We start from the raw sequence: 16,456 nt of genomic DNA on the forward strand, positions 1-16,456 counted from the left end.
TCGGTCACTGCTCTGCACTGCCACTAACGCCACCCCTCATGAGAAAATGTTTGTCTTCCCAAGGAAGTCCACATCGGGGACATCGCTACCGCCATGGCTGACGTCCCCAGGGCCGGTCCTACTGAGAAGACACGTGAGGACCCATAAAACGGACCCCCTGGTCGAGAGGGTCGACCTCCTCCACGCCAACCCCCAGTATGCTTACATTGCATACCCGGACGGGCGGGAGGACACAGTCTTCATAAGAGACCTTGCACCCTCGGGGGCCGCAGTAACCCACTACTCACTACCACCACCCCCCACGATCCGATATCCAGCCCCAGCAGACGGCAGGCCTGGGCCCCGCGACCCGCTCGACATCTACGAGGACGACACGCCTGTGCCACAGCCTACGCAGGACTCGACGCCGGAAGCTCCACTACCCCTGCCGTCGCCACGCCGATCACAGCGGCAGACAAGACCTCCGGATAGACTCCAATACACTAACTCTTAATACACTTCACCCCGCCGGACTCAATTTTAAACAAGGGGTGAATGTGGTAAACCACTGTTTGTATTCCACTGTGTCCATGCCTGGACATGCCTCGGCTGACTCCTCCCACAAGTCCTAGTATAAAGGTGACTGCTCCCCAGCCCTTTGTATTTCTGGACCGGTCGACCACTCGAGGCAGACCTTCATTCTTTTGTTAATAAAAGCCTTTAGTTACACTCTTAACTCTCAGTCTTTTATGAGTAATTGATAGCGCATCACCATCTCCCCCAGTCCCTGAGTTACCATCTCCCCCAGTCCCTGAGTTACCATCTCCCCCAGTCTCTGAGTTACCATCTCCCCCGGTCTCTGAGTTACCATCTCCCCCAGTCCCTGAGTTACCATCTCACCCACTCCCTGAGTTACCATCTCCCCCAGTCCCTGAGCGACCATTTCCCCCAGTCCCTGAGTTACCATCTCCCCCAGTCTCTGAGTTACCATCTCCCCCAGTCCCTGAGTTACCATCTCCCCCAGTCCCTGAGTTACCATCTCCCCCAGTCCCTGAGTTACCATCTTCCCCAGTCCCTGAGCGACCATCTCCCTCAGTCTCTGAGCTACCATCTCCCCCAGTCCCTGAGTTACCAATGCCCCCAGTCCCTGAGTTACCATCTCCCCCACTCCCTGAGTTACCATCTCCACCAGTCCCTGAGTTATCATCTCCCCCAGTCCCTGAGTTACTATCTCCCCCAGTCCCTGATTTACCATCTGCCCCAGTCACTGAGTTACCATCTCCCCCAGTCCCCCAGTTACCATCTCCCCCAGTCCCTGAGTTATCATCTCCCCCAGTCCCTGAGCGACCATCTCCCTCAGTCTCTGAGTTACCATCATCCCCAGTCCCTGAGTTACCATCTCCCCCAGTCCCTGAGTTACCATCTCCCCCAATCCCTGAGTTACCAACGCCCCCAGTCCCTGAGTTACCATCTCCCCCAGTCCCTGAGTTACCATCTCCCCCAGTCCCTGAGTTACCATCTCCCCCAATCCCTGAGTTACCATCTCCCCCAGTCCCTGAGTTACCAACGCCCCCAGTCCCTGAGTTACCATCTCCCCCAGTCCCTGAGTTACCATCTCCCCCAGTCCCTGAGTTACCATCTCCCCCAGTCCCTGAGTTACCATCTCCCCCAGTCCCTGAGTTACCATCTCCCCCAGTCCCTGAGTTACCATCTCCCCCAGTCCCTGAGTTACCATCTCCCCCAATCCCTGAGTTACCATCTCCCCCAGTCCCTGAGTTACCATCTCCCCCAGTCCCTGAGTTACCATCTCCCCCAATCCCTGAGTTACCAACGCCCCCAGTCCCTGAGTTACCATCTCCCCCAGTCCCTGAGTTACCATCTCCCCCAATCCCTGAGTTACCAACGCCCCCAGTCCCTGAGTTACCCTCTCCCCCAGTACCTGAGCTACCCTCTCCTCCAGTACCTGAGTTACCATCTCCCCCAGTACCTGAGTTACCCTCTCCCCCAGTCCCTGAGCTACCCTCTCCTCCAGTACCTGAGCTACCCTCTCCCCCAGTACCTGAGCTACCATCTCCCCTTATTTCTGCTCACCCATCACCCCGCTCCCACTGTGCTCGCTGACCTTCATTGGCTCCTGGTTCGGCAATACCTCCAATTTAAAATTCACATCCTTGTTTTCAATCCCTCCATGGCCTCCAGCCCCTAAAGCCCTCCAAGATCTCTGCTCTGGAATTCCCTCCCTAAATCTCTCCGCCTCTCTCTCCTCCTTTAAGACGCTCTTTAAAACCGACCTCTTTGACCAAGCTTCTGGTCGCCTGTCCCAGTATCTCCTGATGTGGCTCGGGTCAGATTCTGTCTGGTTTACGCTCCTGTGAAGCGCCTTGGGACGTTTTACTACTTTGAAGGTGCGGGATAAATACATGCTCTCGTGGTAATACCAGGGTAATGTCAGTGTCAATCACAGCTCAGTTTAGCACACTCGCCTCTGAGTCAGAAGGTCGTCGGTTCAAGTCCCACTCCAGAGACTTGAGCCCATAATCCAGGCTGACACTCCAGTGCAGTGCTGAGGGAGCGCCGCACTGTCGGAGGGGCAGTACTGAGGGAGCGCCACACTGTCAGAGGGGCAGTACTGAGCGAGCACCGCACTGTCGGAGGGGCGGTACTGAGGGAGCGCCGCACTGTCGGAGGGGCAGTATTGAGGGAGCGCCACACTGTCAGAGGGGCAGTATTGAGGGAGCGCCACACTGTCAGAGGGGCAGTACTGAGGGAGCGCCGCACTGTCGGAGGAGCAGTACTGAGGGAGCGCCACACTGTCAGAGGGGCAGTACTGAGCGAGCACCGCACTGTCGGAGGGGCGGTACTGAGGGAGCGCCGCACTGTCGGAGGGGCAGTATTGAGGGAGCGCCACACTGTCAGAGGGGCAGTACTGAGCGAGCACCGCACTGTCGGAGGGGCGGTACTGAGGGAGCGCCGCACTGTCGGAGGAGCAGTACTGAGGGAGCGCCGCACTGTCGGAGGAGCAGTACTGAGGGAGCACCGCACTGTCGGAGGGGCAGTACTGAGGGAGCGCCGCACTGGCGGAGTGGCAGTTCTGAGGGAGCGCCGCACTGGCGGAGTGGCAGTACTGAGGGAGCGCCGCACTGGCGGAGGGGCAGTACTGAGGGAGCGCCGCACTGTCGGAGGGGCAGTACTGAGGGAGCGCCGCACTGGCGGAGTGGCAGTTCTGAGGGAGCGCCGCACTGGCGGAGGGGCAGTACTGAGGGAGCGCCGCACTGTCGGAGGGGCTGTACTGAGGGAGTGCCGCACCGTCGGAGGGGCAGTACTGAGGGAGCGCCGTACTGTCGGAGGGGCAGTACTGAGGGAGCGCCGCACTGTCGGAGGGGCAGTACTGAGGGAGCGCCGCACTGGCGGAGCGGCCATCTATCGGATGAGATGTTAAACCGAGGCCCCGTCTGCTCTCTCAGGTGGGTGTAAAAGATCCCACAGCCACTATTGGAAGAAGAGCAGGGAGAGTTCTCCCCGGTGTCCTTGGCCCAATATTAATCCCTCAACCAACATCACTAAAACAGATGATCTGGGTCATTATCACATTGCTGTTTGTGGGATCTTGCTGTGCGCAAATTGGCTGCCGTGTTTCCCACATTGCAACACTGGTCACCCTTCAAAAAAGCAATGAATTGGCTGTAAAGCACTTTGAGACGTCCTGAGGTGGTGAAAGGCGGGTGAGAAATGGGAGTCTGTTTTTTTTTAAACTGCAAACCGCAAAGATAGGACAGTGTAAGTCGGGAGGTGTTGAAGAATTATTCTTTTATTGAAATAGATTCTTGATTACAGAATTCAAGGTTCTTGACTGGTTTATTGATTATTGATTTCTCAGGTGCTGACCAATCGGCTGCCATCACGCTCCCTACTGTGACTGGAGGGAGTCCTGAGGCTCTCAGCTGACCGTTACACAGGACAGGGTGTGCTCCTACGGTGAAAGATGTCACTTCCGACCCTGGAATAGAAAAGATGGAGATTTTTTTCAGACTGGGTGAGGCCCAGGGATCTAGTGAGCTACCGAGGGGGAAGGGACAGGAGGGAAGGTGAGGGAAATCAGGATATGGGGCCTCGGAGTCAGAAGGTCGTGGGATCGAGACCCCACTCCAGAGACTCAAGCCCCATCATCCAGGCCGACACTCCCCGGTGTCAGTACTGAGGGAGTGCCACACTGTCAGAGGGGCAGTACTGAGGGAGCGCCGCACTGTCGGAGGGGCAGTACTGAGGGAGCGCCGCACTGTCGGAGGGGCGGTACTGAGGGAGCGCCGCACTGTTGGAGGGGCGGTACTGAGGGAGCGCCGCACTGTCGGAGGGGCGGTACTGAGGGAGCGCCGCACTGTTGGAGGGGCGGTACTGAGGGAGCGCCGCACTGTCGGAGGGGCAGTACTGAGGGAGCGCCGCACTGTCGGAGGGGCAGTACTGAGGGAGCGCCGCACTGTCGGAGGGGCAGTACTGAGGGAGTGCCGCACTGTCGGAGGGGCCGTACTGAGGGAGCGCCGCACAGTCGGAGTGTCTGTACTGAGGGAATGCTACACTGTCGGAGGGGCAGTAATGAGGGAGCGCCGCACTGTCGGAGCGGCAGTACTCAGGGAGCACCGCACTGTCGGAGGTGCCATCTTTCGGATGAGACATTAAACCGAGGCCCCGTCTGCTCCCTCGGGTGGGCGTAAAAGATCCCATGGCCACTATTTCGAAGAAGAGCAGGGGGAGTTCTCCCCGGTGCCCTGGGCCCAATATTTATCCCTCAACCAACATCACTAATGTCCTCGGCCTAGAAATTCAGTATAGCCACTTTTGGGGCGCTAAAGTCGGGCGGCCGCTAAAGTTTGCGCCCGGCGCAAAGTCACGCCCCCTTCGCTGATATTCAGTCGCATCGCCCCAAGAGGTTGCTGCTGCGCTAAAACAGGCGATGCATGACTATCTTTAGGCGCTAAGCCGGTGGTGCTGAGCGATACCCCCGAGGCCGGGCGCAGCGCCGGTGCGGCGAGTTCTTGATTGACGGCAGACACTCTGGCGCCGGTCAGCTCTTAAAGGGGGAGGGTGGATTTGTTTGCCTGCCACGCCCTGCACACTGCAGCCCTCAACCTAGGCCTGACCACTTCAGCTTCACCTGCACAACGCCCAGGGCTATGGAGAAGGCCAGGGAGAGAGCGCAGCGCTTCAGCGAGGGTGACCTGAGGGTGCTGGTTGGCGGAGCGGAGCGCAGGCGCCATGTTCTGTTCCCAGAAGGTGGCAAGAGGCCGCTGCCCAGCGCCTACCGGAAAGCCTGGAGGGAGGTCTCAAACAGGGTGTCTTCCAACAGCGTGGTTGCCAGGACTCCTGTGCAATGCCGGAAGAAGTTCAACGACCTCACTCGGGTTGTCAGGGTGAGTACCCTTCCCAGTGTCCTCCTCATCCCTGCATGTGCACCTCACTTTATGGGCAAAGGGACCTGAAAGCCCGAATGGCCAGCCCTCATCCAGCAGCTATGGGCCTGGCATGAAAATCACTTGCACATTCAGCACTTTACACACTGTACAAGCTCTTCGACCATGGGAGGCATTGCAGACAAGATCAGGGCTACACACTGTACAAGCTCTTCGACCATGGGAGGCATTGCAGACAAGATCAGGGCTACACACTGTACAAGCTATTCGACCATGGGAGGCATTGCAGACAAGATCAGGGCTACACACTGTACAAGCTATTCGACCATGGGAGGCAGTGCAGACAAGATCAGGGCTACACACTGTACAAGCTATTCGACCATGGGAGGCAGTGCAGACAAGATCAGGGCTACACACTGTACAAGCTATTCGACCATGGGAGGCATTGCAGACAAGATCAGGGCTACACACTGTACAAGCTATTCGACCATGGGAGGCAGTGCAGACAAGATCAGGGCTACACACTGTACAAGCTATTCGACCATGGGAGGCAGTGCAGACAAGATCAGGGCTTCACACTGTACAAGCTATTCGACCATGGGAGGCAGTGCAGACAAGATCAGGGCTACACACTGTACAAGCTATTCGACCATGGGAGGCAGTGCAGACAAGATCAGGGCTTCACACTGTACTTAGAGGCCGTCCTTTCTCTTGCAGGCCAAGGTGGCGCACAACCGGCGCAAACGAATTGACACCGGGGGAGGCCGTCCTGACGTCAAAGAGCTCTCCGACCTCGACCAGCGTGTGGAGCGCATTATGGCAGGCCGGCTGATTGGACCCGTCGCCAGTGGAGATGCCGACCCTGTTCTGGGCACCAATGGTAAGGGCATCACCTTTTTGTCTTCGGTCGTTCCACTGGCGCCTCAGATCAGCATCCTTTGCCACTGTCCGACCAATGCAGTGAATGGCACCACTCATGCCTCCCTCGCTGCCGCCCTGTCCTCACTCTAAAGCTACTCTTGTGCCTTCCTGCTTTCAGATGGTGAATCGCCAGGTGAGGAGGCGGGCCCTCAAGCTGCCACTGTCAGCGCTTCGGAATACGAGGAGGAGGAAGAGGAAGCCGGCCCATCAGTGCCACCCTCAGCCGCGCCAGCCCATGGCAATGTAGGGGACACGTCTTCCCTGGAGGGGAGCCGGGGGGAAGGGTCGGAGGAGAGTGAAGCTCCGGGGCCTAGCGGCCTGCAGCAACGCGGGAGGGGTGGGGAAGCTCGGCGGACTTCTCCCCAGAGGGTGAGTGCGGCCTCCAGTCCTGCGACGGTGAGCGCAGAGGAGGTGCGCCTCCTAGAGGAAATGGCCGTCCAGGCTGAGCGCAGGCACACTGAGCTCATGGTTGCAGTGGAAAGGATGCCCGACTCCATAGAGCCTCTGTCAAGGAGTGTGCAGCAATTCGGAGCAGCACAGGCCAGGAGTCTGCAACAATTCAGTGCAGCACAGGCCAGGAGTCTGGAACAATTCAGTGCAGCACAGGCCAGGAGTCTGCAGGACTTCGCGGCAGCACAGGCCAGGAGTCTGCAGGACTTCGCGGCAGCACAGTCGGCTTCTAGCCAAGTGCTCAGTCGTGCCGCCCATTCACTGGCTGGTGTCATGCGGACACAGACCAGGGCCACACGGGCACTAACTGCTGCCACCCTCGCTGGATCAGCCAGGCATCACCAGGGCACTCGCCCAGCAGTCTGTTCTTCAGCTGTTTGCTGCGCATGCTGCAGTGCTGGCCCGTGCGAGTGCCAATGTCTCAGGTGACCAGCGAGCACCTGCGATCTGCCAGGTTGCCACCATTCCTGCAGCCGACACTGCCACTCCGCCATTGCAGCTGCCACGAGCCGCTGGACAGACTGCTGCCGCCCAGCCAGAGTTGGAGCAGTCAGCAGCCGGCCACTCCAAGGCCAGAGCTGGTGCAGGCCGACCCCCAAGGGCATCTGCCATCTCGCCATCTGCCCCTCAGCAGCCTTCCCCCAGCCTTGCTGCAGCCACTGGGCTCCCATTGAGGAGGAGCAGCAGGGCGGGCAGGGGCCAGGCAAGGATGTAAAAGGCATCGCCCTTGCAGGGCAAAAAGTAGAGGTATGCACAAATGCCTGGTGCTTGTTGTAAGGCCGAGACTGGTGCAGTTGTGTTTGTGTAAGGCCGAGACTGGTGTCTTTCTTTCTTTTTGTAAGGCCGAGACTGGTAGTTTTGTGTTTTTGGAGGGGGCTTCTCCACATGAGGATGTAATGTGGGAAGGGCAGAGGTTTGCAATAAATTATTGTTGTTAAATTGCAGTGTGCATGGTTTTTTTGTTAAGTCCTGGTTGCCCTGCTCGGCTGAGGGCTTGTGGAGCGGCTACATTCATCTGCTGACATTGGCACAAGCCATTCCCTGAGAGGGGTCCTAGAACCGACGTTCAATAAGCCGGCGACGGGCGGCCCTTGCACTTTGTGCCTCCCTCCTGTGCTGGTCCTCCTCCTCCTCCTCCTCCTGAGGTGGTCCTCCAATCTCTGGTGGCAGTGCCTGAGTCCTGCGGATAGCCAGGTTGTGCAGCATGCAGCAAACGACCACGAAATGGGAGACTCGCTCCGGCGAATACTGTAGGGCTCCACCGGAACGATCCAGACAGCGGAACCGTTGCTTCAGGACGCCGATTGTTTGTTCGATGATGTTCCTGGTCGCTTGATGGCTCTCGTTGTATCCCTCTTCAGCAGGGGTGCTGGGTGCACGGAGCGGGTCCATCAGCCAGGTACACAAAGGATAGCCTTTGTCCCCGATAAGCCATCCTCGTGGGTGAGGCTGTGCCTGGAACATATCTGCCGCAGAAGTCTGTCGCAGGATGAAGGCATCGTGGCTGCTGCCTGGAAAGCGAGCATTGACAGCTAGGATGAGCTGCCTGTGGTCACACACCAGCTGGACGTTCAGCGAATGGTAGCCCTTCCGGTTGCGGTAATCCTCGGCATTCTCCAGAGGTGCCCGCAAAGCCACATGCGTGGTCAATGGCGCCCTGCACCATGGGGAAGCCCGCGAATGCTGCAAAGCCCATTGCACGCTGTTGCTGCTTGGCAAGGGCCATGGAGAAGGAGATGAACTGACGTCTCCTTTTGAAAAGGGCATTGGTCACCTGGCGGATGCAGCAATGCACGGCGAACTGGGAGATGTTGGCAATGTCCCCAGTAGCGGATTGGAAGGAGCCGGTGGCATAGAAGTTGAGAGCCACCGTCACCTTCACTTCCACCGACAGAGACGTCCTGCTCCTCAGCTGTGGCTGCAGATCACCGCCAAGCAGCTGGCAGATCTCTGTGACCACATCCCTTCTGAATCGCAGCCTCCGAACACACTGCTCCTCAGACATGTTGAGATAGGAGAACTGCTGGCGGTATACCCTGGGCGGGTAAGGCCTCCTTTCCCGATGCCTGTTGCCCCCTCTCCGTCTAGCCAGGGCTGCCACTCTCTCACGGCGTCTGTGAGCCCTTTGGATGTAATTGAGAAAGCCAGCGTTGACACCCATTGCAGCCCCCATAATATGCTGGCAAACAATGAGATGTCAATGAAGGCAAAGACTAGTGGAAAGCTTTGGCCTGAAGCCAGAAGTACCTGTCCGAGTGTTGGGCCAAAGCAGAAAGCTATCTACCTTGGTCTCTCTCCAAAGATCCGTTTCTCAAGAAGGAGCGCTGCGAAATGGCAGCCTTTTATAGTGCAGGAGGAGTGCCCTTTAATTTGCGCCCCCCGCGCGCCGCATCGGCTGAGCACCGTTCCACTCTAACAGTCGCTAGGGGCGCCAGGCGCACAATGGGGCGTCGCCACTGAAGTTCCGGTTGGGGGCGCACAAAGGGCGTTGCACGAGGAAACGACGTCATGATCTGCGCGCGCTCACTTTGCGCCGCCGCTAAATCTCTAGTGAAGTTGGGGCGAGGCGCAGATCGCGCTGCGCCCGGGCGCTAGCCGCCTAGCGCCCGACATCTACTCCTCCTAAGGCGCTAACGGCTAGCGCAACCAACTGAATTTCTAGGCCCTAATATCTCCTCATGTGGCTCGGTGTCAATTTATGTTTGATTTACGCTGCTGTGAAGCGCCTTGGGACGGTTTACTACGCTAAAGGCGCTGTATAAATGCAAGGTGGTGTTGTTCTGTCTGTGCAGTATTTTGTTATGAGCTGAAGATTCTCTGACTGCAGTTTGTTTTACGGTAAATTGTCCTTCCAATAGAAACTTACTTTAACAGGCAACAGCTGAAAGTTAAGAATGAACGGTTTCCTTACGCAATGGTTGGTTGAAATCTCAAAGCCAGAGGCTCACTGTCCGGCCCAGTATACAAGATGGCCGGGTAGCACAGAATCACACAGCACAGGAGGAGGCCATTCGGCCCATCGTGCCTGTGCCAGCTCTTTGAAAGAGCTCCCCAATTAGTCCCACTCCCCCCTGCCCTTTCCCCACAGCCCTGCACATTTCTCCTTTTCAAGTATTTATCCAATTCTCCTTATGAAAGTTACTATTGAATCTGCTCTCACCGCCCTTTCAGGCAGCGCGTTCCAGATCACAACAACTCGCTGCGTAAAAACATTCTCCTCATCTCCCCTCTGGTTCTTTTACCGATTATCTTCAATCTGTGTCCTCTGGTTACCGACCCTCCTGCCACTGGAAACACTTTCTCCTTATTTACTCCATCGAAACTGGTGTATGTAACCTGTTCCACCTTAAGAGAACTACCTTAAGAGATGTACTACTTTCTCTTGGCTGCTGTATACTGTAATACCGGTGGTGACCACACCGGTATATAAACGTGGTGTAGGGATTTGCTGGGCAGTTCAGCCCTGACCTCCGAATAGTAAAGAGCTGTTAAAAGTTATCCTTGTTGTCTGTGTCCAGTGATTGATCCTAAGCATAACTGGGACACACAGACTCAACAGTGGCGACGAGTCCGATCTTACCCTGCAGCAGTTTTACATCCAAGGCAGCTTCGTCCTCAGAACGGGCGTCGAGAAGAGGCATCCGCCCTCATCATCCTGCTGAGCACCATCGCACGGGAGGCATCGAGAACCCGGGTTAAAAAGAAAAATTCTGACCACGAAGCCCTCCATCAGCGACAGGCAGTGATCATCCCTTCTACCACGGTGGTGGGTAAGCCGATCAGCGACACGAGCAGAAAGTCGGCCGCGTTGGCTGTGGAGTAGGGGAGGGAAAACGGAGGAATAAGGGCGGAGAACTCGACCACGGCCGGTAAAAAGGGCCGGGCTGCAATCGAGGCCGAGAGGCGCAGCGACTGGGGCAGCTTAAGGCACGAGAGCCGAGGAGAACTCAAACGCAGCCGGTGTAAAGGACCGGGCTGCAAGCGGGGCTGCGAGGCAAAGCAGTGTCGGGGAATTGAGAACCGCTGGGGAGGCGAGAACGGCAGCAGCACGGCAATCGCCATTGCAGCTAGCGGGGGGGAAGAAGGCAAATGCAGGAATCTGCCATTGTAGTCAGCGGGGGGAAGAAGACGAGCGCGGGAAAGACCGCCAAGCGCGGGAAGCCGCCATTTTAGTAGGCGGGGGAAGAAGACAAGCGCGGGAAGCCGCCATTTTGAGAAAAGGAAAAATTTAAAAACTTGCAAGGATGCCTAAACATGGGAACATTAATACCTTTGATAGCGATATCGAAGATTGGACCACGTATGTAGAACGCATGGAAGTTTATTGTAAAGCAAATAAGGTACCAGATGATGAGAAAGCACTAACCTTATTAAGCTCAATGGGTGCGAAGACATACGGGCTATTGAAGCACCTTCCATCACCAAATAAACCGACGGATCAGACTTTCGCGAATATTGTTACTGTCCTGAAAAATCATTTAAACCCCACGCCGCTGATGATAGCGGAACGATTTAAATTTTACAGAAGAACGCAGCTGAAAGACGAAAGCAACGCTGAATTTTTAATTGAACTGCGTAAGCTATCGAAGTACTGTCAGTTTGGAACAGGACTAGCAGATGCGCTGAGAGATAAATTTGTGTGTGGATTGTTAAAAGAAGGAACACAAATGCGACTGCTTGAGGAGAATGATCTTATGCTTGATAAAGCTGTCACTATTGCAGCATCGCAAGAAGCCGCAGCGAGAGGCACGGCGGAAATGCAGCTACGGTCACCGGAACTCAGCACCAATCAAATGGTCTTGGGTACAGTAAAATGTTATCGTTGTGGAAAGACAACGCACGATCAGAACCAGTGCTGGTTCAAAAATCAGGAATGCAGAAAATGTGGCAGGCTTGGTCACATAGCTAAAGTATGACGGTCAGGAAAGAAGACCAGCAACAAAAAGTCACTGCAGGAAAAGTACAGAAAGGTACACAAGGTGACAGAGAACAGTTCGAACGAACAGAAGTCAGATTCAGACTCCAGCAGTAATGAACTGGGTAGTCTAAGAGTACACAATGTTGGTAAGGAAGCAGACCTCCAAACAATTTGGGTCACACTTCAGATAGCAGGAGTCCAAGTGAAGATGGAATTGGACACTGGATCGGCATTGACGGTCATGAATAAGCAAGATTACAAAAGGTTATTCCCACATATTCCCCTACGGGATACGGAGATTGTATTGAAAACATACACGGGGCAAAGAGTATACCCCATCGGGAAGATAGAGGTAAAGGTGGTCCACAAGGGCAAAGAAAGCCGAGGAATGGACTTATATGTGCTACCTGAGGGAGGTCCACCACTACTGGGATGGGAGTGGATTAGGAAATTAAATATGGACTGGCATTCCTTAAAAGCACTAACGGTAGATTCCGGTAAAAAAGATGTCAAACCTAAGCGATTGTCCAGAATATTGGACGATGCTAAAGAGGTGTTCCAACAGGGACTGGGAACACTGAGAGGAATTACAGCAAACATCAAGGTTGAAGAACATGCAAACCCGAAATTTTTCAAAGCCAGACCGGTACCTTATGCGATACGACCTGCTGTGGAAGCTGAGCTGGAAGGGCTAGAACGTTCAGGAGTACTGTCTAAGGTAGACTGGAGTGAGTGGGCTACGCCCATTGTTCCCGTCATGAAGCGTTCATCGAGCAACAAGCCGGGGGAACCGGGGAAGGTTCGCATCTGTGGAGATTTCAAGATCACTGTTAATCCAGTGCTTCACACGGTGCAGTATCCGCTTCCGCGGATTGAGGATATCTTCGCTTCGTTGTCTGGCGGGAAACACTTCACCAAGATAGACCTGGTGCAGGCGTACTTACAGATGGAAGTTGAGGAAGAGTCACGCCAGTATCTCACGATCAACACGCATAGAGGCTTGTACCGGTATAATAGACTGGTTTTTGGAGTGGCATCGGCTCCAGCAATTTGGCAGAGGGCCATGGAGCAGGTATTACAGGGAATTCCAGGCACACAATGTTACCTGGATGATATTCTGATTACAGGAGATGATGACGAGGAACACCTTGCAAATTTGGAACTGGTGCTCACCAGATTGAAAGAATATGGACTTCGAGTTAATCGCCAGAAATGTGAGTTCTTTCAGAAGCGGATCTCGTACTGTGGTCATGTCATTGACCAGGAGGGGCTTCATAAGTCTCCTGACAAGATCGAAGCTGTTGTGAAGGCTCCCGCTCCGGATAATGTATCCCAGTTGAGGTCGTTCCTAGGGTTGATTAACTATTACCATAAGTTTCTGCCAAATTTATCCACGGTGCTGCACCCGCTGAACGCTCTTTTGCAGAAGGGAGTACCATGGAAGTGGAGCGAGGACTGTAAGAGGGCCTTTCGCAAAAGCAAGGCATTGATCACCTCAGAGGAAGTGTTGGCTCACTTCAACCCAACGCTGCCTATTCGTTTGGCTTGTGATGCTTCTCCATATGGTATTGGGGCAGTACTCTCACACAAGTTGCCAAATGGCCTGGAGAGGCCAGTCGCGTTCGCATCCAGATCATTGACCTCCGCGGAGCGCAACTATGCTCAGATAGATAGGGAGGCTCTCAGCCTTGTGTGGGGAGTAAAGAAGTTTAATCATTACCTGCAGGGCCAAAAGTTTACGCTTCTGACAGACCACCAGCCGTTGGTGTCCATTTTTAACCCTAAGAAGGGTGTTTCGGTGATGACAGCACAGAGACTCCAGAGATGGTCCCTTTTCCTAGGGGCACATCAATATCAGATTGAATTCAAAGGTACAAAGCAGCATGGTAATGCTGATGGGCTGTCGCGCCTGCCACTACCTACAGAGGAGGAGGCACCGACGGTTGACCCTGTTGAGTTATTTCACTCGACCATCATCGAATGTTTACCAGTCACCAATGCAAGTATTGAAAGAGAAACCAGGAACGACCCGACACTGTCCCGGGTCTACGAAGTGACAGTGAAGGGATGGCCAGCCAATGGTGATCCACTGTTACCGGCATTCTCAGCAAGACGAGAACAGCTGTCCGTCTGTCAAGGAACATTGATGTATGGAACAAGGGTGATTATTCCTCCTAAGTTAAGAGAGAGAGTTCTAAAGGAACTGCATGAAGGTCATCTGGGGGGAGTCAAGATGAAAAGCCTTGCTAGGGCTTATGTGTGGTGGCCGGGTATCGACCAACAGATAGAGGATCTGACGAAAAGCTGCTCAGGGTGCCAAAAAGTGCAAAATGCACCTCCGATTGCACCGCTGCATCCATGGGAATGGCCTTCAACCCCATGGCAACGTGTACATATTGACTTTGCTGGTCCATTCATGGACTCCATGTTTTTAATTGCGGTGGACGCACATTCTAAATGGCCAGAAGTGATTAAGATGACTACCACTACCTCGGAAAAGACGATCGCGGTGCTAAGAACGATATTTGCAAGAAATGGATTGCCAGAACAAATATGTTCAGACAACGGACCGCAGTTCGTGTCAGAAGAATTCCAGAAATTCATGAAGAAGAATGGGGTGAAACATTATACCTCTGCCCCATATCATCCGGCTACAAACGGGTTGGCCGAGAGATTTGTACAAACGTTCAAAAAAGCAATAAAGGCCATGAGCGAAGATCAGATTCCACTACAACACAAGGTGGACAAATTCCTACTGGCATATCGAAACGCCACTCATGCAGTGACAAACCAAAGTCCTGCCATGATGTTCTATAACAGGAGGTTGCGGTCCAGGTTGGACTTGTTAAAACCAAATGTGCGGAGGGAAGTTGAAAACAAACAGTTCCAGCATATAAATAACAAGACCACTCGGCGTTTCGAAATAGGACAACCAGTGTTAGCCCGGGACTATAAAAACGAGAAATGGCAATCTGAAACAATTCGGGCCAGACAAGGACCCCTGATGTACACGGTAGATATTGGTGAAAATGTAATACGGCGTCATGCTGACCAACTGGTAGAATCGAGAACAAGGGTCGAACCCATGGTTACGGCAGAGACAACCGTGGAAGAAGTTAGTGAACCTGAAGCATCTACCTCAGAAGTGAATGTACCTGATGATGATGTCCAATCCATAAGAGACCAACTAGATGAGTCACCCCAGCAACGAGAATCAGAGACCCCTGAAAGGCGTTATCCAACTCGAATCAGGAGGCCTCCTCAGAGACTGAATCTTTGAACTGTTTTGCATGAAGTTGTATATATATATATATATGTTATTATGTTATGTTAAATGAGGATATAACTGTTAAGCTAAAAAGGGAGGATTGTGGTGTATGTAACCTGTTCCACCTTAAGAGAACTACCTTAAGAGATGTACTACTTTCTCTTGGCTGCTGTATACTGTAATACCGGTGGTGACCACACCGGTATATAAGTGTTGTGTAGGGATTTGCTGGGCAGTTCAGCCCTGACCTCCGAATAGTGACGACCTGTTAAAGTTATTCTTGTTGTCTGTGTCCAGTGATTGATCCTAAGCATAACTGGGACACACAGACTCAACAGAAACCCTGCATGATTTTGAGCACCTCTATTAAATCTCCCCTTAACCATCTCTGCTCTAAGGCGAACAACCCCAGCTTCTCCAGTCTCTCCACATTAACTGAAGCCCCTCATCCCCTGGGACCATTCTAGTAAATCTCCTCCGCACCCTCTCCAAGGCCTTGACATCCTTCCTAAAGTGCGGTGCCCAGAATTGGACACAATTCTCCAGTTGGGGCCTAACCCAGTGATTTATAAAGGTTTAGCACTAACTTCCTTGCTCTTGTGCTCTCGGCCTCTGTTTATAAAGTCCAGGATCCCGTGTGTTTTTTAACAGCCTTTTCAACATGTCCTGCCACCTTCAAAGACTTGTGTACGTACACCCCCAGGTCGCTCTGTTTCCACTCCCTCTTTAAAACTCTACCATTTAGTTTATATTGTCTCTCCTCATTACGATTACCTGGTAGCGTCCCAGTTCTTGCCTTCAGCGTCCACGCTGTTTCGCAATAACCACAATGTTTCCAAGACTTCTTTGTTATTTTCCTTGAAGTACTGTCCCGTCCAGACACTAATTGCATCTGCACAGAGAATAAACCAATAAACAACAGCAGATTCAGGAAGAGGACTTAGAACCAGAGGGGCGGTACTGAGGGAGCGCCGCACTGTCGGAGGGGCAGTACTGAGGGAGCGCCGCACTGTCGGAGGGGCAGTACTGAGGGAGTGCCGCACTGTCGGAGGGGCGGTACTGAGGGAGCGCCGCACTGTCGGAGGGGCAGTACTGAGGGAGCACCGCACTGTCGGAGGGGCAGTACTGAGGGAGCGCCGCACTGTCGGAGAGGCAGTACTGAGGGAGCGCCGCACTGTCGGAGGGGCAGTACTGAGGGAGCACCGCACTGTCGGAGGGGCAGTACTGAGGGAGCGCCGCACTGTCGGAGGGGCAGTACTGAGGGAGCGCCGCACTGTCGGAGGGGCAGTACTGAGGGAGCACTGCACTGTCGGAGGGGCGGTACTGAGGGAGCGCCGCACTGTCGGAGGGGCGGTACTGAGGGAGCGCCACACTGTCGGAGGGGCAGTACTGAGGGAGTGCAGCACTGTCGGAGGGGCAGTACTGAGGGAGCACCGCACTGTCGGAGGGGCAGTACCGAGGGAGCGCCGCACTGTCGGAGGGGCAGTACCGAGGGAGCGCCGCACTGTCGGAGGG

At 54.4% G+C, this 16,456-nt stretch overlaps 1 protein-coding gene across 1 annotated transcript in view; it reads right to left on the reverse strand.

The window, feature by feature from the left end:
• Window positions 1-3,769: 3,769 nt before the first annotated feature.
• LOC147092954 (avidin-like) overlaps window positions 3,770-16,456 on the reverse strand; it is a 16,542-nt gene continuing 3,855 nt past the window's right edge. The window contains exons 3-4 of the mRNA XM_085976284.1: window positions 15,716-15,833; window positions 3,770-3,976 (exon numbers count right to left, since the gene is read on the reverse strand). Of these exons, the coding sequence (XP_085832410.1) occupies window positions 3,928-3,976; window positions 15,716-15,833 (167 nt within the window). The 3' untranslated portion in view covers window positions 3,770-3,927. The remainder of the gene's footprint in view (window positions 3,977-15,715; window positions 15,834-16,456) is intronic.

This window comes from Somniosus microcephalus, unplaced genomic scaffold (genome assembly GCF_052327205.1).
Source record: "Somniosus microcephalus isolate GS21.2 unplaced genomic scaffold, FLI_Smic_1.0 unresolved_chr2, whole genome shotgun sequence".
NCBI lineage: Eukaryota > Metazoa > Chordata > Chondrichthyes > Squaliformes > Somniosidae > Somniosus > Somniosus microcephalus.